We start from the raw sequence: 27796 nt of genomic DNA on the forward strand, positions 1-27796 counted from the left end.
ATCCATTTAATTCCTCATGAAGACAAACAAACTCTTTATGTTTCTTTCAATGGGTTTCTTATAACCAAACAGTCCCTGATTAAGAAAAAAACTGTTAGTATGAAAAATACATATTTTAAACAAAAGATAATTTCAAATTGAAATTGAAACCAATGTTAACAAACTGCTTGATTTACTGGCCACAAACTTGCTCAATATACTTAAAATATTTCAATAATCTCTGTATATAGTTATGTAAGTACTGCCATTCAAAGAACCTATAAAATTGAGAATACTTCAAAGTTCTGTCACTTCTCCATTAAACCTCATCATTGCCAGATCCAAAGAGTGAACACGGTTAATGCATTCCACCAACATCTATTAAATGAGCCCCTCTAAAGGCCAGGCAATAAGCTAGAGATTGGAAATAAAATAGCAAAACAGTCTCACTCCCTGCCCTAGGATCTATAGGGTCCACAAAAACACACACACAATAATTTCTTCAAGAGTTAAGTGCTAGATGGAGTGACTAGCGTCGCCATATTTACAAATATGCGCTTTTATGAAGCTCACTGCTCTTTCTCTGAGTTTTGTTATAACTGGTAGATTTTCACTCATTTTAGTGGCACCATCTTAGACATTAACATGTATTTTACTTAAATCAGTCCTGATCACCGAATTTTCACTTTTCCAATCCTGTTCAAGTAAGTACCAGTTGTCTCTTATATAATCGTGAAATTCAAGGACTTCTCTTTAACTCAGACATTCTTCAATACCTTGCATGAGAATCTTACACAAACTGGCAACTCTTTCACTGCCCAACAGTTGCCTCTTCACACTGAAAGAGCTGAAGAAACAAGAACATCATTCCTAATGTACTGTATAATCTTCTGGTCTTTTTCATGTCAATGATTTAATTTTGAATGTGGGTAATTCTTGTAGGCATCAATTCACGAATTCATGGGAGAAATATGTCCTCTCCCTTGTCTTTCATTCTCATTATTATTAACTGCACAGTGTCCCTTATTCACAGAGGAAACATTTATAGTTGAACTGCTTTCTAATATATAAAATATGCTGAGATACAAATTTTAGTTACATGCTTTTTTCATTAATCTACTTTAAGGCAAAGTAAAATGTATAAAGACAAAATTGATACAGACTCCAAATCTACAATGTAGTCTATGTCCTTCCTTTTTTCTGAATTGTTAAGACCAGTGTTCCAATTACAAATTCCCTGTATAAAAAAATAACTTCTAAAGACTGAATTTCTGTTGGTGAAAGACTGATACAAGTAACAGAATTCCACATTCTTTATAACACAATACTTCAACCAACAAAAATCTGAACACTAAGCTTCATTAATTTATGCATGCATGCATTCAATACTCCATTCCTTCAACAAATATTGAATTGAGTATCTTTACTAGGCTAGGGCCTGGAGATATCATTTAACAAACAAAACGGTCTCCATCTCTAACCTCATTGAACTTAAAGTTATGAAATAAAATTACTATAAGAGTCAAATACTTTGGTTCAGCCTTGGTTAAAAGTATAGTTGAAATCACCCACCACAAGTTTTCAATAGGATTTAATGAGAAACTTAAGATAAAGAGTTGTTTATATAAATGGGCTTTGAAACTGTAAAGCCCTGGGTTAGCCATTACCCTGTGCTTAGAAAGATAAAGGTAAAAGCTGGAAAATATTTATCTAGTAGTTGCCATAGAATATTATTTAAATCGATACTTATTCAGTTTCTTGTTACCATGAAATTAAGTCTCATTCTGGGTCTGTTTCCTAAATAAGGCAAAGAGCTTTTCTGTGTGCTGTGACAGTTATTTTCCAAGGACTATACCTTTCAATTACATATGTTTGTTTTAGAAAACTACATGTGTTAAAATATTTGTTATAGAGAATAATAGTTAATTATCTAAAGATGAACATTGTGTTGGTTGTAGGAGGTGGAATTCAATCACAAATCTTGTGATAATTAACCACTATGACCTTACTGATCTTGGATATAATATATTTGAAGTTATAAAAATTGATGGAGTAAAAATATATGTAAAAAGTGTTTCGCCTTGCCAGGTTTTTTAAAAGTAAAATGAAGGAGCTTAAAAAATATATATTAAAAAAAAAAAAAAAAAAGGAATGAGTCTAACATTACTTTTAAAGCAAGATCTTAGTGTTCTCCAAGAGGGGAAGATGATTCTTTGCAAATTCACGATTTGCCCTGAATGATTTATTCGTTTACAATAAACTTGGTTGCTACAATAAATTATCTGTTTCCATGAACTTCAAACCACGCACAGAACAAACCTATACTAATTATTGAGGTTAATAAAATATCCAAGGGTTCTACGTTACCACTACTATCAACATAGGACTCAACAAACTCCTCACAGATACGTTTCTTTAAAAACCAGGAAGAGAATTATGTTGAAATAATTTTAAAATAAGTACAGCTGCAAAGAAAGAAGCCTGGAATAACTATAACCTTAGTATTACACAAGCTAAGGAAAGTAAAAGAACCTTGCTGTGTAATCACTGACGTGAACACACTGATGTGGGCAGATTCACAAAACACTAGTCCGGTAAAGATGGTTCTGCTGATCTTCACTTGAGTTTTAACTATATCAAAAGGTTTGTGTATTTGTTTTGATTTTCTTCGTGTAAATTTTTCCATTTTTATACAGTCAGAGAACAGTGACTTGTGTTCATAACTCATGTAGTTGATTTATTTTTGACAATTCTATCACATTTTCAATAGCTATTAAAAAACCATTTCCATCTGCAAATTTTGAAAGGCTGGTAGTTTGGCTTCCATCGTGAAGCACTGTGGTAACTCCAAGTATACCACTTTTAGAGTTTAACACATAATTTTTTTAAAGCAAGGGATTCTAACACTGAACTTAATGGTACGACCAATATCCTCCAGAGAGCCTTCCTAAATAATGTCAAGAATTTCAGAAGAAGAAAACAAAATACTCCTTCCTCCAATTCAATGAACTTTTAATGTATAATAGTATATAATCAATTGTTTTTTCCTTTTATTTGGCGGTGGGCTGCTTAAGGCCAGAATGCTAGAATCTTGACTCACCTTAATGTGGAAGAACCTCAATATACAAAATGCCTTTTTTATTCCATTATTACGGAGCATTCTATGGCTTAAATTAAGCCCCTAGTACATAATGATTATATAGAGTAGTAGCTTAATAGGACATAATTAACTTATATGGTGAATGCCAGTCCAAATACCATAATCATCAATGTTATAAGAGGTTTCCTGTGAAAATTTTATAGCAATGAGAAGATACAGAATATCAGTAAATGCTTTCTAACATCAACTCATACAGCGAGTAAGATCTCTGTGAAGTTACATTATTTCTGGCTCAAGACCATGGACTAACCGCACACATTTATTTCTTCTCCCTTGTAAGACCCATCCTTCCATTAAATGATAATGAAACAGAGAAAATAAGAATCCAAAACAACATTAAGTGAAGAGAAAGGGAAGAGAGTAGCAATCAGTAGATGAGCAATTTCAACAAATTCCTAGAAGGCAGGAGGCAGAATGCAGATAGAGGAGTGGTAACTGACAAGCCAGGGCAGGGAAAGCTCTGGCCGCAATAATGTGGTAAGAGGCTACTGGATGAGGGGGAAGCCATGTGTCCTGGTAAACCCATAAAAACGTGTAGCTATCCAGTGTACGGAAAGGGAAGAATGGAAAACAGGGCTAAGAGTGGGGAAATTAACAAAAAGCTCCACGGGGAAGAGTCTATGACACCCGCCCCCCAAAAATGGCATGGTGGCCAGATGTGTATGCCCCCCCAAAAAATGTAGGGGATTTTCTAAAGGAACAGAATGATTTCAGGGAGTGCCAGAACAGCTGAACTCCCTAATATGACACATAGGGGTTCCTCATACTAACAGCTAGCGCGCCATTAACCCACACACTCATTAAGCTTGGTTCACCCATACCGAAATCTTAATCAATCCTTTATTGTCTGTCGTAAATATAAATAAACAACCAAACCCATCTCTTTTTTTAAAAGATTTTATTTATTTGAGAGAGACAGCCAGGGTCTAGAGAGCACAAGCAGGGTAAGCAGCAGGCAGAGGGAGAGGGAGAAGCAGGCTCCCCACTGAGCAGGGAGCCCACCATGGAGCTCGATCCCAGGACCCTGGGATCATGACCTGAGCTGAAGGCAGATGCTTAACCGACTAAGCCACCCAAGCACCCCAACCCATCTTTTATTTAAGGAAAGACTACAGAATAACAGAGAAGGAAAAAGATGATAAACAAAAATACAATCCCTGGAGAAAATTAAAGTAATTAAGAAAACTTCTTTAAAAAAATCTACATTCTTTAAAAGCTTTCAAGACACTGTATTCATAAAATAAGAACAAGATGTTGTGAAAGAGGAACAGACAGCAATAGCAAAAAAGAGCTCACAGAAACTAAGATACCTAATTATGACTGTGGTAAATAAAAATTATCAGAAGCGCTCCAGGAAAGGGAAAAGAGTGGAGGGAGGAATGGAATCTAAGCAAGGTATCTGACTGTGTTCCAGCAATCATGCTTTAACCTACAAAACACAGAATTTCCAATACACAGACTCTACAAAACAAGACTGAACCCAAGAGAATAAAACAGGCAAACCCCACAGTGATAACGATATCAGAGCAGGCCTACAGATCATTCATTCAAGCAATTTATAAACAAAGCACAGAAGATAACTAACTCTAGCTTTAGAACAGACTATAAGTTACTAGGAAAGGAAAATAACACAGGAGTTGGAAGGTGAAAGAAGAGGGATGGAGGGAAGGGCGGGAGCTAACATCTTTGTCTCACAAAGTAGGGAGCCAAAAGACACTCTCTCTGGTTCATGGGAAACTAAATAAAAATGTACTAACCCAGAGATTGTGCTTACGTAACAACAGTGCTAACTGTGTGCCAGGCACTTACTAAGAACATTCTAGGGCTTGTTCATTTAACTATACCATACAATGCTCAAAATGATCCTTTAAAAAAGGAAAAAATGTTAAAGCTCCAGGGGAACCAACACAGGAACCAACAGTGGTGATGATAACTACATTAAAGGGGAGGAAAGAGAAAGATAAAGAGCGTGGTGAAAACAGGCTGATGCCTCATGTATCAGAGCAGGAAGTCAAAAGATAACAATATCTAAAATTGGTAAGTCAAGAAACAGAGGCCTAAACATTATTTAGACATACAGCAATCATCCCCAGAAGAACTACGTACTGAAACAACAACAACAACAACAACAAAATTTAAGTGGTTCCCTTGGGAAACAGGACTAGACTTAGGAAGAAACGTAATAGAAGATTACTGTTTTCATGTGTAAAAAATTACTGAACTTTATATTTTTAACCATGTGAATGATTTACTTTGATCATTTCTTTTACACTTAGTTAATAATCTTTTCAAAAACAGTCACAATCTAGAATGTCCTACTACCTCAGGCAGGTAAAATTCTTATGTATTTTAACAGTTTCAAGAGAATGATCTAATAATGCCAGGTTCATAAGTTAGCACGTCCTACATTGTTTACCTAATGCTGCATTTGTGATTCTACGGAATACTAAGACGTGGCCCCTGGTAACCTATAATTGTAAAACACATAGTCCACAGTCTGAAAGGCACTATTTACTCATCTGCCCCACCTTTAACATTTAGTTCTTTATTCCTCTTTTTAAGAATGGAAAGACTTCATGGGGCGCCTGGGTGGCTCAGTCGTTAAGCATCTGCCTTCGGCTCAGGTCGTGATCCCAGGGTCCTGGGATCGAGCCCCGCATCAGGCTCCCTGCTCGGCAGGAAGCCTGCTTCTCCCTCTCCCACTTGCCCGTTTGTGTTCCCTCTCTCGCTGTCTCTCTCTCTGTCAAATAAATAAATAAAATCTTTAAAAAAAAAAAAAAAAAGAACGGAAAGACTTCAACACTCTGTTTACCACAAGAATAGGTTCAAGAGAGAAAATTCCTGGTGAGATCGATACTAACTGACCAAAGCCGCCATTACTTCCACACTGGGCTAGAGCGTCAGCACTGGTCGTAACAGCGGAGAAGAGCTGATACCACCTAGGCAGGTGGTGTAGATGGTGGACTGAATCTGATGGTAGGTCTTGCCTGCTCTTCATCAAGGTCACAAACCAGTGGTCCAATAGCTCCAGCCACACCCCACACACATTTGGCTGGACCTGCATCATGTTGGCCCACACTGTGTTTTTAATTTTTGAAAAAGTAGCCAGCATCCAAAACTGATGTGGATTTCTACCTTTTCTCAATAAATCAACAGAGGCAGTCCCCTCGAGGAGGGTAGGTGTGCCCCAATTTGCCACACCTAGCCTGCTCCCCTCATTTCTGTTACCAGTCCAGCTGTGGTAGCCATTTGCATTTCTGACCCTCGCTATAAAAGAGGAAACCTGTTGACATTCCTAAACTACGCCGAGAGTCTCTGGGGTAGGACTCACGCTCAGGTGGGAATCACAAGTACATCAGCAACAACGGTTCTTGGCAACAATGGCTCCAGAAGGGAGTTAGCAGTAGGGGTGCACAACAGCCATTCCTACCTAAATGTTGTTTCTAAATAGCCAGGTATTTTAAAGCAGTGGACCCTCTCTGTTGGGGTATTACCTAAGATCTGCCAATAGAGAAAAAAAACACAAGAATTACCTCGTAGGCCTAAAAATTAAGAATTTCGGTGTATGCCTATTTGACCACGGCTAATTCCCTGCCAAGTGCCTTACTTTGAATAGAACTAGGAATGAAAGACAAACTTTTAAAAAAGTGGTAAATCTAGTGATAACACGTAATGGCCGGAAATAAAAACGGAAACACAGAGTCTGATAACTAGCACTGTAATCTACACTTTCAATAAAAGTCGTCGTTTACTTACATTTTAATGTCTCTCCAGCATATGGTATGTGCAGTTTAAATCGGTCACAGTTGGGTCCAGGAGTCAATGAGGTGCAGCTTTAAAGAGAGAAAAGATTTTTTTTTAAAGCCCACATATTTATGACATTTAATAAAGTAAATAAAAAGTGATCTTTATAGATAAGAGATTAAAACACTGGCTTATAAAGAAGATAAAAGCCCTTGATGGTCACAGAAGCCAAGACAGTAAGACTTGCCCTAAAACAAATAATCCATTTATTTCACAATAAAACTTATCTGCTTTCTAAGGACAAACACCAACAAAGCTTCAACTACTTCTCTCCAGTAAGTGTATCTTGGCTTCTAATATAGGTGTATCGTCCAAAACAGGTCTATAGTCTTTGATGTCAGGAACTATAAAAGAGGAGTAGTTTTATGGACAGATTTTAAATATAGACCCTGAACTTTCACTCATACTAAAAAGAGTCCACTTTTTTCTGATACCAGATCTTTTCTCTCTCCAAGGTAAGGTGTTTCCTCTGGATTTAGCACCCCATGACTTCCATCTACAGCAGAGCACAAGGCACGGCCCTCAGTTTCAGATAAAATGCAAATATAGAAGGAGAGTGAATTAGTCACTCGGGTCTGGGTTTGGTTTCTTTTCAATCTGTTACTTCACAAAGTTATACAATGTTCTTTGTTCTTCACGCAGATTTACTTTACAAGATCTCTTTCATGATCTCACAAGTCATAACTTCAACTGCATAACAGCAGTATTGGCTTCATAAATTAATATAATATTAATATGAAGTCAATAGAGGAAATTATAAGTCTTCATTTAGTTTTTAAAAATGAGATTTTTTTTGATTATAAAGTAAAGCAAAATGTGCTAAATTTCTTTCACAATTCCAATACTGACTATGAGGCATCTCTGAAAAGGGTATTTTAATGAATGGAAGCATTGTTAGAATAAATGTACCACTTCCCTAGGTGGCCACTTTGAAGGCAATAATCATTTGAAAATAAATTTAAGAAATGTTGAATCTAAGGGATGCCTTGGTGGGTCAGTTGGTTGAGTGTCTGACTCTCGATTTTGGCTCAGGTCTTGATCTCAGGGTTCTGAGATCCAGCTGGCATGGGGCTCCGTGCTCAGTGCAGGCTCTGCCTGCGATTACCTCTCTCCCCCTCCCTCTGCCTCTTCCCCTCTCCCCACTCACGCACCTGCACACACATGAGAGCACTCTCTCAGAAAAAAAATGTTGACTCTAAAATAATAACTGAGATCTCATATTAGATATGCCATTACTTTTCCCGAAACTATCTGAATGTGAAAGAGAAAAGAACCAGATGGAAAGTTTAACTCAGATGTATTTATTTAACAAAAATCACTAGGTTGATTACTCCTCTTATCTTTAGGGGACAATAAAAAAACACCAGTTTACAAACTAAACAACAAAGTTGCACTAGTAATCATATAGTAACCTATTTCAATTTCTCATAGGTTTTAAAAGAACACATTCATTCTCCTTTACTGTTCAATATAAAAAATTCTTTGGGGCACATTTTATTAAAGGTACTAAAGTATTTCCCTTATAGTATAATCTTTCCTAGACCACAGCATGGCAGTTATTTGAAAACACTTATGGAAAACACATAAATTAAAGCATTATAAAATATAAAGTATGATCTAATGACAGAAATGACCTACAAGCAATACTGAGAATTTTTTCTCATATATATTCAAAGAATAATGTTTTAAAATTTTTCCTAATAAAAAATAACACCATCCACAATCAAGCATCTCTTTTGGGCATGAAGATCAAATTATCTACCTATCTTATATAGCTTAGCAACTGACGTTATTAATATTACAGGAAATACTCAGGATTAATCTGATTCTAGTTTGTTTGAATTAACTTGTCCTTCTTCAATGTGCAATCAGTTGTCACATTCACTGCTTGGCCACATGCTGTATTATTTACTTTATGCTTTAACTAGGACTAAAAAGTGCTTTATGCTCTGCCCCTTCATCTTCCTCCCTTCGTACATGAACAGCTGGTTCCAGCCACCCTAGGGTGTTAAAAAAGTACATTTCTCCATCTAAGTAATTTGCTGATTTTTTTTTTCCACTTAGGTATAAAGATTTACTGAGCATCGTTCTGTTAGGAATACAGTGTGGACAAGACAGACAAGACCTACCGTCCCATGGAACTTAAATTCTGACAAGGGAAAAAGAAGCAATAAACAAGAGATGAAGACATAAAAATGGTTCGAGATTGCTAAATGTTGTGAAGAAAACAGAACAGTGTTACAGCAGAACAGGAGCGCATCGCCCAGGAAGACTGGGGCAGACCTCCCTGGAGGAGATGAAATCCGAAACTTGCCTAACTATCACCACGGGGCCTCCCAGGGCGAGTTCTGGGGCAGAGCACTCCAGGCAGAGGAACCAGCTGGTGCAAAGGCGTGAAGGCAGGAACAAGTCTGATGTATCTGGGGGAAGAAATCTTGGTGTGTCTGGGCGACACAGCTAGAGCAGAGTGAACGAGGGAGAGAACAGCAAAAGTCAGGACAAGGGGTAAGCAAGGGACAGATCTCGCAGAGCCTTGTAGGTGGTGGCAATTAATTCAGATTTTATTCCAAGTACAAAGGAGGTTTTTAAGAAGAGTAATATTATCTGATTCTATGCTTTTTACGAGCTCACCGTGTCTACTGTATGGGAAAAAGAGACTGTAAAGATGTCCAACAGGAACCAAAAGGAGTCCGTTTCAGAAAAGAAAGATGATGGATACTTGGACTAGGGGAGCAGCAGTGCCAATGGAGAGATGCGGGTTTACTCACTGGGGACGACTGGGCGGGGGGGAGCAAGTGTAGGAAGAAGAGCAATCAAGAGTATTCAGCGTGAGACAACAGCCAAATCGAACGCGGAAACAGAGCCAGAGTAACGGGTGGGCCAGCCAATCCATAAGGACCGTGAAAACATCACGGAAAAGACACAAGAAAAATTTGCCAAAACTCACCTTACGGCGAATGCTGTATACTGATGAAAAGACCACTTACTTGATCTGGGGACAAGGGCAGGAGTCATACTCCCCAAAGAGCATTCCCAAGTTAAAATGGCTAACCTCCAGTCAACTGCAGGTTTCTGTTTTGCTAAGGGGACAGGGGAAAGACGAAGCTGCCATTCACAGGTCTCTCCCTCCTAAACAGCACTCAGCTTCTCTCATGAAATGTTGAATGAATATTTAAAATATCTATTATGCTCCATCTTCCATATTCCCCAGGATAAACAGCTTTATGGGAAATAAGCCAATGTTACCTAAAGTTTTTTTAAGATTAAACTAAAAATGTTTCCCCTTCTTTAAAATTACCTCTAAGATTGGTTTTGGTCATGTATTTAATTTACTGTGAAATTTCAAATCACATTCAAGGACAGTACTGGTTTCTCTGCTACTCAAAAAAGGGCATGGGTCAAAAAAGATCGAAGAACGCACACAAATAGTATGATTTCCAGGTATGGAAAAGACAGATCTATGTGTGTGTCTGTCTATGCACATAAACAGATTTCAGAAGGAGAGTCACCAAAATGTGACAGGATTTTGGGTAATTTTTACAACTTCCTTTGATTACCTTTCTGCATTGTTTTGATTTTTATGATGATCATGGACTACTTAAAAATTACATAAATATTTTAAAATTAAGTAGATCCTTTTTATATTTGACTAGATGGCTTGACTTATCCTTTCTCTTTTCCCTCTAAAGAGCTTCACTCTCTTTTGAGAAGGAAAAACTGCAAGGGTAATCTACTGATGAAGTCTTCAAGTAAAATACATAGGGAAGTCTTTATATTGTGACATCACAAAACTTCACACTGCTGAACTTCATTAACCCTCACGGTTCCATTGTGTCGGAGTTCGGGATAGCCTGACTGAGCAGTTCTGGTGGAGGGTGTCCCAGGATATGGCAATCAGACATCATTAACAGATAACTAATATAGTGGAGAAGTTCACTCATCTAGAAAACCATTTCCTTATATAAGTATGAAAAAGCTACTAAATAACAGGCCGCTGGCTTCATTAAAATTGTATTTGTATAATGGCAACTTGTCCTAACACAGCTAGATCTAAGATTTAAAATCCAATATTCCAAAATGAGTATCTTTGAATAAGAAGATAATTTTAAATGTTCAAAAATTGCTGACAATCAAAATGTAACCTCAAATTTGTCCCTCCACTAAATTTCCCAAGTGCTTACCACTTGTCAGGCACTGTGCTAGGTACACAGAATACAGCAGTGATGAACAAAAAAATCTCGGCATTATATTGGGGGGGGTTAATAATAATTTTTTTATTATATTATGTTAGTCACCATACAGTACATTCCTAGTTTTTGATGTAAAGTTCCATGATTCATTACTTGCGTATAACACCCAGTGCACCATGCAATACGTGCCCTCCCTAATACCCATCACCAGCCTATCCCACTCCCCACCCCCCGCGAAGCCCTCAGTTTGTTTCCCAGAGTCCATAGTCTCTCATGGTTCATTCCCCCTTCCATTTACCCCCCCTTCATTCTTCCCTTTCTTCTCCTACCGATCTTCCTACTTCTTACGTTCCATAAATGAGTGAAACCATATGATAAATGTCTTTCTCTGCCTGACTTATTTCGCTTAGCATTATCTCCTCCAGTCCCATCTAGATTGCTGCAAATGTTGGGTAATCATTCTTTCTGATGGCTGAGTAATATTCCATTGTATATATGGACCACATCTTCTTAATCCAGTCATCTGTTGAAGGGCATCTCGGCTCCTTCCACGATTTAGCTATTGTGGACAATGCTGCTATGAACATTGGGGTACATACGGCCCTTCTCTTCACTACGTCTGTATCTTTGGGGTAAATACCCAGTAGTGCAATTGCTGGATCACAGGGTAGCTCAATTTTTAACTTTTTAAGGGACCTCCACACTGTTTTCCAAAGTGGCTGTACCAACTTGCATTCCCACCAACAGTGTAAGAGGGATCCCCTTTCTCTACATCCTCTCCAACATTTGTTGTTTCCTGCCTTGTCAATTTTTACCATTCTAACTGGCATTAAGGTGGTATCTCAATGTTGTTTTTGCATGAAGAACTATGCTCTAAAAATATATCTTTTACTGGGAATGCACCATTTCAAAGTTTAACACATACACTGGGAATGCACCATTTTAAAGTTTAACACATGAGAGAACAAAGGGGGTTAAACTACCACATTCTGCAGATTATGCAAGTGGGAATTATCAAGTGGGAATTCCTGATAACATCAGAACAGGCAGTTTACTGTGGTGCTTTATTACAGAAATTAGAGCCAGCCAACCACAGATACAATAAAATGCTAAGCGTAACAGTCGCCACATACTCTTGTCCCTACCATCTCTTATCTTCCATCTAATCATATGACTCCCAAGATTACTGTTTATCTATTTTCCAAATGTGATTTGTCTTCCCCACCGGGTCTTAAGATTCTTGGTGCTGGGCGTCTGGGTGGCTCAGTCAGTGAAGTGTCTGCCTTCAGCTCAGGTCACAATCTCAGGGTCCTGGGATCGAGTCCTGCACCAGGCTCCGTACTCAGTGGGCAGTCTGTTTGTCCCTCTCCCTCTCCCTCTGCCCCTACACCCCACCCCATGCTCTGTCTCTCTCTCTCTCTCTCTCAAAAAACAAATAAAATCTTTTTTAAAAAAAGAAAGATTCTTGGTACCAAAACTGTTTTAGACTTTAATGTCTTAGTGTAGCATCCAGCACAGTACGAAGCATCCAGCACTGATGACATTAACATCATAAACTAAACTCAGACACTGTCATTTTACAGACGATGACAGTGAAGGCCAGGGGTCTCACAGGTGCTCAGTGAGAACGCTGGGACTGGAAACCACTTGCAGGGCACTCCGGCCATATCTCAGTCTCCCTGACCTAGGCATCTTTCAGTTATCTGTAAATCTCCAGCACCTAGCCCTGGTGTTGGGGACGTGGGTACTCCAACGACGACGGAGATTAAAGTTTGCCAAACAAAGGCATAAACTTTGACTCCCAGTCTTACACTCTTTTCATGACAGAAACTGATGATTTAACTGGACCTGGAAAGACACTCTTATCCTCACCTCTGAGATAAAAGTGTGATTATTTGTAAGAGGTCCTCCCTATGAAGAGCTGTACTTGTGACCAAGAATTGATATTTACAGTCACTTCCTAAAATTACTCTATTTCCACGATAAATAATAACACACACTAACATGTTATGTTGAGCATTTGCTATGTGGCAGGTACCAGCCTAAATTCTTTAATTAGATTGAACTATTTAAACCGCCCAGCAACCTTCAGAGATAGATGCTATTACTACCCTCACTTTACAGATGAGGAAACCGAGGCACGGTATCTTACTAGTTAGTGACAGAGTTCGGATCCAAACCCAGGATGTCTGATCCAGGGCCCATTTTCTTAAACACCACTCTAAATCATCTCTCAATAATTAAGGGGGAAACCATCAGGATGAGTAAAAAAATGTGAATTATAAATTTGTCAATAAATGCCACTTTATTAAGTACCTAAAATAATTCAAAGTGAAGGCTGACAAAATATTGCCAAAAAGAGTGTCCTACCATGCGAGCTTTAGTGAAATGAAAATGATTTATCTAAGTTTTAGAACTATATACATGTAAATCAATGGCGCAAAAGCAGAAACAAGGTGCTCCTAATTCGATTAAATAGGCTCTGCAATGTTAACGCTACTGGTTTATTTAGCAAACCCTTTAAACAAACAGTGAAAGTAAGTGTGGATTTGAATCATCTTTAAATTATTACTGGTTCATAGTTCCTGAGATCTGACTCAAATTATTAAGGAATCGCTATAAACAGGAAAAGCTGACAATTTCACTACAGTTTATAAGGAGTTTAGTGACAGCCAAGAATTATTCTGAATTAACAAAGTTATTCAAAGGTATTCTGCAACCTTTAAGACATTAGCATTTTGAAGAGAATGCAAAATTAAAGCAAAATACATGCTTTCTAATTTAATAGTAAACCTATTATTGGATATGCTTTCTGGAAAAAAGAATGATGGAAACCATTTCTCCTCTCTGAGCCATCTGAAAAGAACAAAGCAGATGAGTCCAGGGTTCCTTCCCTGAGTCTACGTCAGTTTCCTTTATGCTATTAATTTACCATTTGGCCCGTTCTCCTACAGAGCTTCCTGTTTTCTTGATAATGACGTTTGTGCTTAACCAACAATATTCACCAGCAGCTGAGAAGGAAGTCCTCAGCTTTGGCGACCTAAAATCACAGGTAACTGTCAAACAAGATCGGCTCAAAGACCAGTAACTGGCTGCTACATGAATGTGAGGTCACAGACATTAGAGTGGATTCTTGTTAGCTCCTATTCACCACCATTTCATTTTAATAGAATTTCTTTCCTCTGATTCCACTCAGACCAAAGTAGTTTCAAAATTATCATAGCTTCTAGGCTGAAAGGCAGCAGCAAAGCAGCTCAGAGTGCCGCAGACTACCTCGACAGCTACCAAAGCATCTGCAAAATAGGCATTTGATCTGCAAAGACATCACCTTCTGATTCACAGGATCTTACACCCTCAGACTCAGAAGGGAATTATGGCCCATCGAAACCTGCCAGCTCAAGCTGAGCCTTTCTACAAGGGGAACCATGAATTAAAACAGGTAAAAGAAGGCCAAAAAAAAAAAAAAAAAAACTGCACTGAGAGAGATTTTTTTACATCATTCAGAAGAACGGCACTCCTTGCTTGATGACATATGATGTTCCCGATACACCAAACACATCCTCTACATCTCTAAAGCCTGAAATCTATTTCTAGGCCCTACTAGAAAGTGATGGATTCAATTCTTAGCATAGGATTCCAAAATGCCATTACCAAAATATGTGAGTCAACTCAGAATGTTTTAAAAATTATAAAATTAAAATATTCCAAAAAAATGTGTTTGCCAGTTCATGTGGCATCAACTGTTATTCCCAGTTTATATGCTGTATCCCCATTTATAATGACAGACTTCAACTCTAAAGTAGGGAATACTTTTAAGTGTCAGTAGGTATTCCTATAACAAAAACGTGGTTTAAATTACAGCATGGTTCCAGTAGGAATGAGGGGCTCAAAAACTATTTTTAACAGTTAACTAGGAGGGGGAAATCTTAATATTTTGAGATGGATGCTTCGCTCATTAATATTCAACCTTTCTTCTTTTCTAATATGTGCACTTAATTCACTCTGCTAGCAGAATAAAGAGAAAATTAATAGGATTATCTCAATTAGTGCAGGATAAACGTTTGATAAAATTAAATATCCATTCATGATTTTAAAGACTCCTTGCAAATAAGGATCAAAAAGGAACTTCCTTAATATAATAAGAGCCATCTATAAGAAAACCTACAATAATATCACATCTAATAAAAAATGTTAAATTTTCCCTTTGAGACAGAGAACGAGATGTTACCCACTCTTACCATTTTTTTTCAACATTGTACAGAAGTCCTAGCAAGTGCAGAGCAGCATGGGAACATAAGGGTATCAATACTGGAGAAGAAGAAATAAAACTATACTTATGTGTAGGTAAGATGACTGTGCACATGAAAAACTTTCATCTTCACAGGCATTATTGGAAATATGTGAGCTTAGCAAAGTTGCTAGACAAAGGACATACACAAAAATCAACCGTCGACTGTATACGTGTATCTACACGCCATCAACAATCAGGTAAAAAATAAAAACTTTTAGAAAGATGCCATCAAAAATAACATCAAACTATCAAATATACAGGAATGTCACAAAGGATGTGCAAGCTCTCTATGTAGAAAGCTTCTACTAAAAGAAAAAGAAAACAAATAAACGAATACAGGTATGTTCGTAGATTAAAAGACACATAAGGAAAAGATGTCAGTTCCCCTTAATTGATCTGGAACCTGAGAGGCAGATTTTAAAATTTAAATAGAATGTCAAGAACCAAGAATAGACAGATTCTCTTGAAGAAGAAACACGTGACAGGATTATACACAATAGCCAAAAACTGGAAGCAACCCAAGTGTCCATCAAGACTAATGAATGGATAAACAAAATGTGACATATATGTGTAATAGAATATTCTTTAATAGACTTAAAAAGGAAAGAAATTTCGACACGTGCTACAACACGGAAAAACCTTGAAGATATTAGGCTAAGTGCAGTAAGCCAGTCACAAAAGGACAAATACTGTATGATTCTGTTCATATGAGGTACTTGGGAGTTATCAAATTCAAAGAGATAGAAAGTAGAATGGTAGTTGCCAAGAGCTGAGGGAGGGTGCAACAGACAGTATTTAATGGGTACAGAGTTTCAATTTTATCAGAGGAAAAAGTTCTGGAAATAGATAGTGATGATAGTTGCACAAGAACGTGAATGTACTTAATGTTATGAACTGTACACTTAAAAATGTTTAAAATGATAAATTTTACACATATTTTACTGCAATAAGGAAAAAAACTAAATAGGAGAACTTGCTCTACTGGATATCAAAAATTATTATAAATCTTTATGACTAAAATATTGATACTGATACACAAAGATAGACAAAGACTGAATAGAGTCCAGAGACAGGTCCTCATATATCTGGACACTTAATTTATGATAAAGGCATCTCTGTACAGAAAGGAAAGGAAACTGTTTTCAATAAATGGTGCTGAGTCAGCCAGACATAGGGAAAAATATGAAACTTGATCCCTACCTCAGACCATTCACAAGAATCAAGTCCAAGTGAACTGAAGCTCTGACTGGGAAAAGCATTTATAGAAGACAATGGGGGGAAGGTTAATTAGGTAAACGGAAGAATACCTTCAAGAACCTGGGGTGAACAAAAATTCCCAAGAAGTACTACTATGAAGGAAAAGATGAGTTAACTGGATTATACTATTATTACATTTTCTATTCATAAAAAAAATTAGAGTGAAAAACAAACCACAGAGAGAAGATATTTATAAAATTGATATTAAAATATCTAAAGAACTCCTATAAATTGATAAGAAAAAGACAAGTTAGTAGACCTGAGAGAATACTTCATAAAAAGGGATCCAAATGGCCAATATACATGAAAAAGTGCTTAACTTAATTAGTCACAAGAGAAATGCAATTTTAATCTACAATAAGGCACCATATCACACCCATGAGGGTGGCTAAAATCAAACCAACACTACCAAGTGGGATTAACAACTGGTCTTATGGCATAGTGTATACAGCCAAGTTGCCTGTCTTTCATTAGTATCTATATATTTTTGCAGATTTCTTTCTCAGATATGACAGGTGAAAATACCATATTAAACATAATATAAATTATTTTCAATATTGCTTATTTCCTCTTATATCATTCTTTTTCATTTATATTTTATATATGTTTTATAATACATAAATATATTTCGTAATTAAATAAGTATGCATGCATTGACGGTTTATACACAAATTATTTGAGATGCATAATCAAAAAAGCTTAGAGATCATTCTACAAGAGTACAGAAAGGAGTGTCTATTCTCTAGAACCTTGAACTGTAAATCAGAAGACAAAAATCAAACCCGTGAAAGCACAATTTAAATAACAATTCAAGACAACAATAGATACAAGTCGCAAAGCAATTAACATGATTAATTGCCAAATTAGTGGTTAAAGAATATAAGCACAATTGAAGTTGCCAGAGCAGAGAAACCACTTTCAGCTGGGGTAATCAAGGAAGGTTCACTGGAATACAACTGGCCTCTAAGAATGCATCGGATCCGGTCAAGCTAGGTAGGGGAAGGAAAATATTTACTTACCATTGTCCTTAAATAAGGACAAAACCAAGGAGACAGAAACTCAACTAGATTGAAAGCTCTGTAATGAAACAGCCTATTAAAACTTGGGTCCCTTAGTGCCCAGCAGCCCACCTGCCGGCACAGAAGAGGCACCTGATACCTGCCACAGAAACAGTGCAGGTGAACGAGTGGAGCTGGAGATGACAAGCACACTCCAAGGTCATGTCAAAGTCAAAACAAATTACATAAATATCCTGGACTGATTCAACTGTGGGAATGCTGGTCATTCTTCTTTTAATAAATATTATAAGAAATCCCCAGGGGGGTGCCTGGGTGGCTCAGTCAGTTAAGCGGCTGCCTTTGGCTCAGGTCATGATCCCCGAGTCCTGGGATCGAGCCCCATCTGGGGCTCCCAGCTCAGCGGGGGTCTGGTTCTCCCTCTCCCTCTGCCCCTCCCTATGTTCATGTATGCTCGTGCTCGCTCTCTTGCTCTCTCTCTAATAAATAAATAAAATCTTAAAAAAAAAAAAAAAAAGAACGAAATCCCCAGGGAGAAAGCCAACTTAATACTATCTTTATACATTTAATGTGCAATATACTAAACTCTTTAATTTGTTCAGTAAAAATATTCCTGTAAATTTTTTAGGTCATCATTTTCTTTCCTTGACCCAAAACATGTCCTAAATGGATGTATTCCCAATTCTCTGAATTCTGGGGGATTTAGATTTTATACCATTTGTATATTATGTATCTAAATCCTAATCTCAATTCCTGCTCCTCACAGGAAGGACTGGAAAGCAGCTTGGCATGGAGCTCAGATTTTCAAGAGAAATAACTGGCAGAGCTGTCATCGTTCCCTTACTGGCTTTCCTAATGTTTGCTTCCTTTATATTTGCATCTCCACAGTGCCTCACACTAAGTGCTCGGTATATGCTTTCCGTATGAAAAATATACTTGAGTGAATATGAACAGTACAGGGTAGGGCACGAAAAGAACAGATGGAAAACCGGTAGAGGTGGGGGGAAGAACAGGGAGAAGAAGAAAAAAAAAAAAACAGAAGAATGAGCGGTATGGAAACAGAGAAGGTGGAAGGGGAAATGGAAAAAGAGAGTGGAAGAATGGAAAAGAAGGAAAGAGGGGAATTAATAGATTCTGAAGTGCCATTACAGGATTCTCCTCCCTGTTGGTGAAAGGTGCCTTCTAAAGATGGAAGAAAAGGGTTTTTTCTTTATTTTGTTTAAAAGATTTTACCTATTAGAGAGAGAGAGAGCAGAGAGAGGACAATTGGGGGGTGGGGGTGCAGGTGAAGGAGAAGCAGACTCCCCGCTGAGCAGGGAACCTATCTCAGGGCTCGATCCCAGGACCCCGGGACCATGACCTGAGCTGAAGTCCGACTGAGCCACCCAGGTGCCCCAAGGAAAGTTTTTTAAATCCTTGATCTCTTCTACTTAAGTGATTACAAAAAGACCATCTGCTATGTGAGCATATCTGGAACTGCAGGGTAATGGGATAAATGTGCATCCATGTATTTGGGGGTTTTGATGGCTTGGGAAGGATTTTTTTCTTAGATTGCTGCTTGACACACTATCATTACACACTATGAATTTTCCAGCCTTGTGCACGTTAAGTAATTTGTCTCTTCCTTGCTTTCCTCATCTGTGAAATGGGATGACAGCCCCACTCTATGGCGTTATGAGGATCCACTGACCTGGTACATACAGAGTATTTAGAACAGTGCCTGGCACACAGTAGATACTCACTATTATGAAATGCACAGACACTTTTTGTTCAATTCAGTTTTATTTCATATTTTTTAAAATTCAAATCAAGACCCACTAAAATGCTTTCCTTTAAAATGATCCACACCAGCGGATCACAATCTAGTAATGGTTTGCAACACACAGCACTATCCAACACAACCTCAAGGAACGTAGCTTCCAGAAAAATGAAGATAACAGTACTCTACTCCACACTGGTCAAAACTATTTCTTGAACACTTCACTCAGCTGTAGGTGTTACACTTAAAAACAAAAACAAAAACAAAACACGGGGCGCCTGGCTGGCTCCATTGCTAGAACATGTGACCCTTGATCTAAGGGTCGTGAGTTCAAGCCCCACCCTGGGTACAGAGATTACTTAAAAATAAAATCTTTAGAAAAAGAAAAAAAATCAGAAAAGATAACTGTTGCATATATCTTGCTAGATTTAAGATCCATGTGTCTTCTGCCCGTAGCTGATACATAAACAAAATTTTCTTTAAACCCAGGGTGGGTTCCTGACCCATAAAAGGAAAATCACTATGTATACAGGTGTATATGCATATACACTGTACACAAATAAGAAATAGCTTTTCCTTTTTTATGTCTTTTTTACTGGTCAGGATTTTTTTTAATGTATTTGAATTTATGATTTTTTGTTTTATGGCTTGTGGGCTTGTGATACTCTCTCACTCTAATATTTTTTAAACTACCATATTTCCTTCTTATAACTAAATGAGCTTTTAAAATGTGGCAGGTCAGGTAAATAATGTAATTTAATCATGAAGACTTCTAAATAAATCTCATTCTTATACATGTAAATAACCACGGCCGTTGCCAAAAACCAAAAAACTATAGTTCAGGGATTCAAAATACATTTTAAAATACTGACATTTTATGAGAAAGTACCTAATAAGTTCTTTACAAATATTCTATATTTTAAAGTCACTAGGACAATTAAAAGAATATCTTCTTGACGAGATATATATATATATATACACACACACACACACATACACACACACACACACACATACACACACACACACACACATACACACACACACACACACACACAATTCCTGACAGATTTCTGAGTTAATTCCTATGGAAGAAATAACATGCTGGTGCCATTGGCCTGGCCGGACACAAGTCATCTTTAGATATGAATCACATATTATTTCCTCTCTATTTAGCAGATCAATGTTTTGTGATAGCGAGTTGGCATAAAGCTTATTCTTTAAAATGATACTCTCAATTTAAATTGTTCTCAGGACCTTCTACAAAATATGTGAAATTCTAGATATTTTTTTTGGTATGTAATGGGAAACGTTCTTTATTCTTTTTTTTCCAGAAACTTATGTATTAGTCTGCTCTCTGCTTTTCTGATTACTAACATTTCTCCAAGTAAACCATATAGATCCTCTCCTTTTTTATTTATTTATTCTTTCTTTTCACCTCATTCAGTTCTAGATGTTACACTTTAAGAAGGACAGAGACTAACTGGATCTTACTGGGAAGAAGCTAGCAAGGATGCTGAAAGGACACAAGTCACCTAGTTATAAGCAGAGACTCCATGTCAGACTGCAGAAGAGAAAAATACAACACATGATAGCTAGCTTCGTTTATCTGAAGTGTTGTCGCATGGAAGACTGATTAAGCTTGTTCTATATTGTGCCATGGGGTATAAGTGACACAAAAAAGGGTTTCAGTCAACATAGGAAAGCCCTTTCTAACAGTATTTGGAGCCCAGCAAGCAGCCTTGGGCCTCAGGGGACTTCCCTGTGACAAGATGGTCACCTGGCAGGGAAGTCTAGAAGGGGCTCATTCAGCACATGGTGGTCATTAGAGTTTAAAACCTCTAATCCTGAAATCCTATAATTCTCAACTATATTAAGGCAATATTATACTATAATATGACTTCTAAAGCCAACACCATTTCTTTACTAAGTTTTTTTTTTCTTTTAAGATTTTATTTATTTATCTGACAGAGAGAGAGAGACCACAAGCAGGCAGAGTGGCAGGCAGAGGGAGAGGGAGAAGCAGGCTCTCCACTGAGCAGAGAGCCCGACGCAGGGCTCCATCCCAGGACCCTGGGATCATGACCTGAGCCAAACAGATGCCCAACCGACCAAGCCACCCAGGCGCCCCTCTTTACTAAGTTTTTAAAAAGAAAGAAATTCTGGGACACCTGGGTGGCTCAGTCAGTTGAGCATCTGACTTTTGATTTTGGCTCAGGTCATGATCTCGGGGTCATGAGATCAAGCCCCAAGTCGGGCTCTACCTTCAGCAGGGAGTCTGTTTGAGATTCTCTCTCTCCTCTCCCGCTGCCCCTTCCCCCATGTTCTCTTTCACTCTCTCTCTCTCAAATAAATAAATCTTTAAAAATTAAAATAAATAAAAATTTTTAAAAAGAAATTAATTCTGCCATGAACTACATAAAACCAAGTTGAAAAGGCAAATGATAATATTTTAACAAAAACAATGTAATAAAAGTTGACTTAATATGCCTAGCACACTAAATCTTCCTCAGTTCCAATTAGAAGAAAACTGAAATGCCAACCAAGTCAGTGACCTGGAGTAGGATGTGCACCAACTTAGAAATATAAATCCATATACTGCTTTAACAAGCAAATAGCAAAACACTGTCTGAGCTTTAAAACGTACAATGAATAAAGGAAGAATCTTACCCAGAAAAGACTGTACTGTAAACATTCTCCCTACTGGAGTCACGCTTCTTCGGCATACATGCAGATTACATAAACAAAGGAGTACTGCTCTCTCAGTTTTCACTGACCCAACTCACTGAAAATTGTAGTCATTTTAAGAGAAGTCTTCATTCTTACAACCCTCTATCATATTTGTTTAAAAAGGAAAAAAAAAAGCAGTATCTCAGATTATCCAATGTGTAGTTAGGAATTACTTATCCATAATGTACTAATGTACTCTCTCTATCTCAAACAGAATTCTACAAAGGCCAATTCCCGGATGTCTGAATGCAGAAACCTTTCTAGAACAGTGCTACTCCAAGTGGGCTCCATGGACCAGCGTGCTATAAACTGTTACTAGTCCGTAATAAGATAAGCAGAGAAAATGAGAGGAAGAAACTTTTACAGCAAGATGTAAGACTAGTTTTTAGTCTGATGAATCAAATATTAAAAAGCCCAGCCTTGTATCTCACATCTTTTTAATTCATTTTTCTAGTAATTCATTTCTACTATATTTTACAAAACTATCAGTTGATAACAGATCGGAAAAATTTTAAAACCATCTTTCACCAAAGACAGAGAAAACTTCTCAAAAGTTCCTTTAAATGCTGAAGGTCCCTTGGATAGGAAGATAAACTACTTTACTCTGATGTCCCCAATCTCCCTATTCACCGTGGTTTCCCCACCACAGTAACAAACCCTACTAATTTATTCAAGTGTTCTTTTGCTACCTCTGCTAAATTGTCAGTGATATCAACACACTTCACTGCTTAAAATGTATCGTCAGGTTATATCTGACTGCTCAGAATTTGCAACACTACTTCGTCTGCACCCAGATGTAGCTCCAACATATTCTTGGATTCGTTCCTTGTAAGAAGGTATTAACTAATTTGATGAGCTAGTCTGGAGGGTCACCCGATCTTGCAACATGACAGCTGGCACGAACCGTGGCCATCAGTGGTCATTTTTGAGAGAGTCTAGAGATAGCAGAGCACAGTTTTAAATGCCAGGCCTCCACTCATGCTTAAAGACTGCTTATCTTGGCAATTCTGCCAACACACCTGTACTTTCAATTCTCCATTTGAACTATTTCGGTCCCCAGAATCCTCTTCTGACTTACACGTTCTTTTATTTCTTACATAAACATGTATAAAGATGGATTTAATAAATATATTTATAAAAACCTGCCAACAAACAATTCCTAAAGATATTTTTATTACATTAAAATAGGATGAGTAATACTCTTAGGAAAAGTTAAATACACGGTGATGTGCTGTAAGAAATTATCCCACAGTGCCAATAATTGCATGCTTTTAGTTAAGATTCGCAACACCAACCAAGCTTTCAACTCTTCAGTGACTTAAATGATGTAAAAAAAAAAAAAAAAAAAAAAACACCTAGAGTCTGATTATTTAGGTCAAAGTTAATCAGCGACAGACCATAAAGTAAATACATGTGTTGAATTTCTGTCCTAGTACCAACTATGAAATTGTATTCCCTCCCCTCAATCTTTAATTCGCAGACATCTGTAAACTCTTTGTCAAATGATCTGGGATCTAGCCCATCTATAGCATAGAGAATACTGCTATTTTAGATACCTACCTTTTCTTTTTTTCTTTTTTTTTAAAGATTTTATTTATTTATTCGACAGGATAGAGACAGCCAGCGAGAGAGGGAACACAAGCAGGGGGAGTGGGAGAGGAAGAAGCAGGCTCATAGCAGAGGAGCCTGACGTGGGGCTCGATTCCGCAACGCCAGGATCACGCCCTGAGCCGAAGGCAGACGCCCAACCGCTGTGCCACCCAGGCGCCCCCCAGGCGCCCCGATAGCTACCTTTTCTGAATGAGTTCTAAAACTGAACTATTCCTGATGTTTAAGTTTTAGTCTCAATCACCTAACCAATTTTTATCTGAATTCTAACCAGTAACTAGGGGGCTTTTTCATGTTCATCGCTAAAGATAAATACAGATAAATACAGATAGCTAGAAACCCATTCCATACAATACTATATCAACAAGTGACTCTTATCTTTTCTTGGCCAATGCTTTTTTTTTTTTTCTTAGTTAAGAAGGCCCAGTGTCATTATACAGGACTTTGTATATTAAAAAATTTTAGGGTGTGCCTGATCAATCAGTACAGCGTGTGATTCTTGATCTCAGGGTCATGAGCTCAAGCCCCACGTTGGGTGAGGAGCCCACTTAAAAAAAAAAAAAAAAAGTATAATAAAAAAATGTTTAACTCAAACAGATTTAATTCCCCCCAGAGGAGCTATGAGATAAGAACAGGACTGGTAAAATACAATATACTTTCTTTAAAAAGATTTGGGAGGAAAAAACCTCAACACAGAATAGCATATGGAGGGCTAAATATCAAATGGAAACCAGATTAGAGGCCTCATTTATTCCTGGTCTTTAGGCAGATCCAGAAAATAAGAAGTTGGACTAGGTAAACCTAATACCTAGGTACACACTATGAGGCATCTGTTCCTTAATCACATGATGGCCAATGCTTTCTTGAAAAAATACAGAACACCTGGTAAAGAAGACCTGGGATCCGGTCCTGGGATCTAGTCCTGGCCTCCACCACTTATCAGCAAAGTAACATTGAATGAGATGCTTTACCTCTCTGAGACTTGCATTGTCCACAAGTGTTTAAAAAAACTTGTAAGGGGATGTTATAAAAACATTCCTCACAGATGTACTGAGGGCAAAGATAACCCATGAAAAAAAGAGCTTTATACTATTTACAAAACTTAAGTTCATTTACTGCTCGTTCCTTCGTAGAAAAAAATATATACGACAGACATTGTCTGTTTGGAGGTCTGAATCCACTGCACAGATGGAGGTAAATGGGTAGACTGGAGGCCAGAGAGCCTCTGAGAGGTGCGGATGGGGTGTACAGAGAGGTGCATTTCAGGAAGTGATAATACCTGGAAGCCCATCCTCAAGATTGGGATAGGGCAGGGTTTTTAGGACACTGCATTAAGGAGCCCCTCGCAACGGCTGTACACGTGCCTTTGCTTCTCTTCACCCTTTCTTCATATTCTTGTCCTCTTCCTTGATTTTATCTCCCCCTCACACTGCCCTTCTGTCTCCCCTCTACCTCTCTTTACCCCTTCTCTCTTCCCTCCCTAGCCTTCTCCCTTACTTAATTACAATATAGAACTGAAATAATTTTTAAATATTTATTTATCCTGTTCTTCATTTAAAATCCAGAGGGTTCAGACACGTATATATGCAGTCACCAAAAGACACGTACTAGAATAGTCACAGCAGTGCTATTCATGAGACAAAAACGCAGAGCTACCTGAATGTTCTTCAGCAGCAGAACAGAGAAACTGGTCTGTTCACAAAACGGAACCTCCCTCCTCAGCCAGGAGAACGAACAGATCTGCAACAGCACAGAATCTCACCAACATGATGCCGAACAAGAGAAGCCAGACACAAAACGCCATTTTGTGGGATACAAATTCCACTTACATTAAGTTTTTGTAAGAAGGCAAGAGCAACCTCTGCTCTTAGAAGGCAGGATGGCAGTTACTCTGTGCGTGTGATGGGAGGGGGAGAGCCCCAGGAGATGGGTGAGGTGTTGGTCATGTTCCGGTTTTCTTAGGTCCCAGTGACACACATGCGTTCAGTTTCTGGAAATCCTCGGAGTCGTACACATATGCTTAGGAGCACTTTTCTAAACGTATACCACACTTCAATAAAAAGGGGTTTTTTTCTCAAGGAGTGTCCACCTTGAATGCCCAGGGGAAGGGAGCAACAGCTAACCACTTCCTGGTTTCCCTGGTGCCCTCTAATTATTTTTTCTACCCCAGAAGACAACTGTGATCCAGCCCTGAACCTGGAACCACGAAATCTACTTTCAGTTTCCCAGCTCCACGCTGCTTGTGCTTCTCCTATGTACCTGCGTGAGGCACGGAGGATACAGCTGTGACGCCAGATGAGGCCCCTGCCTTCTTCGAGAAAACAGGTAAATACACACATACATAGATACATAAAAGCTTGAGACTGCCAAGAGGACAGAGCCTGGGATGGAGAAAAACACGGAAGACCTGCTTTTGATGGAATGGTCTAGCGAGGCAACCCTGAACAAGTCACTAAACGCACTTGAGTCTCAGCTACCTCACCTGCCTTAAGGGAATTATTATAAGGATTAAGCATGATAATATCTCTCAGAGCACTTATATTACAATAATAGCATTATGAATGATAATAGCTCTTATTATCGTCCTTACTGCTTAATGTAGAGTCGTTTGGGTTAACCAATGTCAGCATGATCCATGCACTAATACAGTAATAGTAACAATGAATAATATTTTATGGGTCACTAATTCTCAATTAAAAGGCTTCTACTCTGGGTAGAACAGGTCTATCAATTAATGGCTCTCGTCTCCTTCTAAAAGGGTGTTAATGATACAAAGGCTGGCTCAAATTCAGCACAGCCCTCTCTCACCTTTAAAGAAAATCAAGCCCAAAGAGATGGTGCTAAGAGAGGGGCTGGCCAGAGAAGTGATAATCAGCATCTGAGAGCTCAAATTAACCAACAAAAGAAACGTATATGAAGGACTGTACCTTAATTTATTATATGACCAGGACCTTCCTGGCGCTGGCCACAATGAGTCAAGGTCCATATTTAAAGGAGCTTAAGACACAGTTACAGAATTAAAATCAAACAAACAAAACAAAGACAACAAATGTAGGGGAAAGCTGCAGAGCTATGCAATCAGAGACTCGGTTTTAAACCCTGGCACTGCCACGTAACAGCTTCGGACCCTCACCTTGGGACCCTCACCTAAGGACCCTCACCTTGACTGATTCCTCCCATCACATGAGGATGCTAAAATCTATACCTCATACAGCATTGTGAGGTTTCAGCAGGTAATAGAACTAATATGGCAAGTACAGCATCTGGTCTAACAGCTATTCCTGCAACCAGTATTGTGATTATTTTCTAGGCAGAAGCCCACGAAAAGCCACTAGCACAGAGCCCAAACTGTCTACAGATGCTGGTTCCCTCTGTTCTTCCCAGCTGTTGTTCCCTCAGCCCAACACCAACCAGCATATATTCAGATACATCTACAGTGTAAGAGTGAAAATACAGTGTGGGGGCGCCTGGGTGGCACAGCGGTTAAGCGTCTGCCTTCGGCTCAGGGCGTGATCCCGGCGTTGTGGGATCAAGCCCCACATCAGGCTCCTCCACTATGGGCCTGCTTCTTCCTCTCCCACTCCCCCTGCTTGTGTTCCCTCTCTCGCCGGCTGTCTCTATCTCTGTCGAATAAATAAATAAATAAATCTTAAAAAAAAAAAAAAAGAAAGAAAGAAAATACAGTGTGAATGCAAACCTATGTCCTTACACAGACTGAAAAGGGGAAAAAAAGCCTCTTTGAGTTTTAAGACCCTCAGCTGTTTCTAAAACCAGGAGGGTGCTCCACCCATTTATTCTGGCTTAAATCTGGGGGCAGACTCCTTTACAGAAGCTATTTTCATTAAGAATTTATAGATCAAAAATAAGTTCACCGTTTCAGTACTATTTTAACTTTTCTCATGGTACTCAGTTTGCCTCCTCAGCCAAAGGCTTAAATCAAAGCATGAATTGGGGGGGAAAAAATACCCCAAATGTGAAAGATTGCTAGCCTTTTCTCTAAGG

General features: G+C 38.3%; 1 protein-coding gene across 2 annotated transcripts in view; it reads right to left on the minus strand.

The window, feature by feature from the left end:
• The window catches only part of BABAM2 (BRISC and BRCA1 A complex member 2), a 408693-nt gene that overhangs the window by 356634 nt on the left and 24263 nt on the right, over window positions 1–27796 (minus strand). For both annotated transcript variants that reach the window (XM_045809160.2, XM_045809161.2), the window contains exon 3: window positions 6896–6972. In XM_045809160.2, the coding sequence (XP_045665116.1) occupies window positions 6896–6972 (77 nt within the window). The remainder of the gene's footprint in view (window positions 1–6895; window positions 6973–27796) is intronic.

This window comes from Ursus americanus, chromosome 7, assembly GCF_024610735.1.
Source record: "Ursus americanus isolate L20-20 chromosome 7, mUrsAme1.1.p, whole genome shotgun sequence".
NCBI lineage: Eukaryota > Metazoa > Chordata > Mammalia > Carnivora > Ursidae > Ursus > Ursus americanus.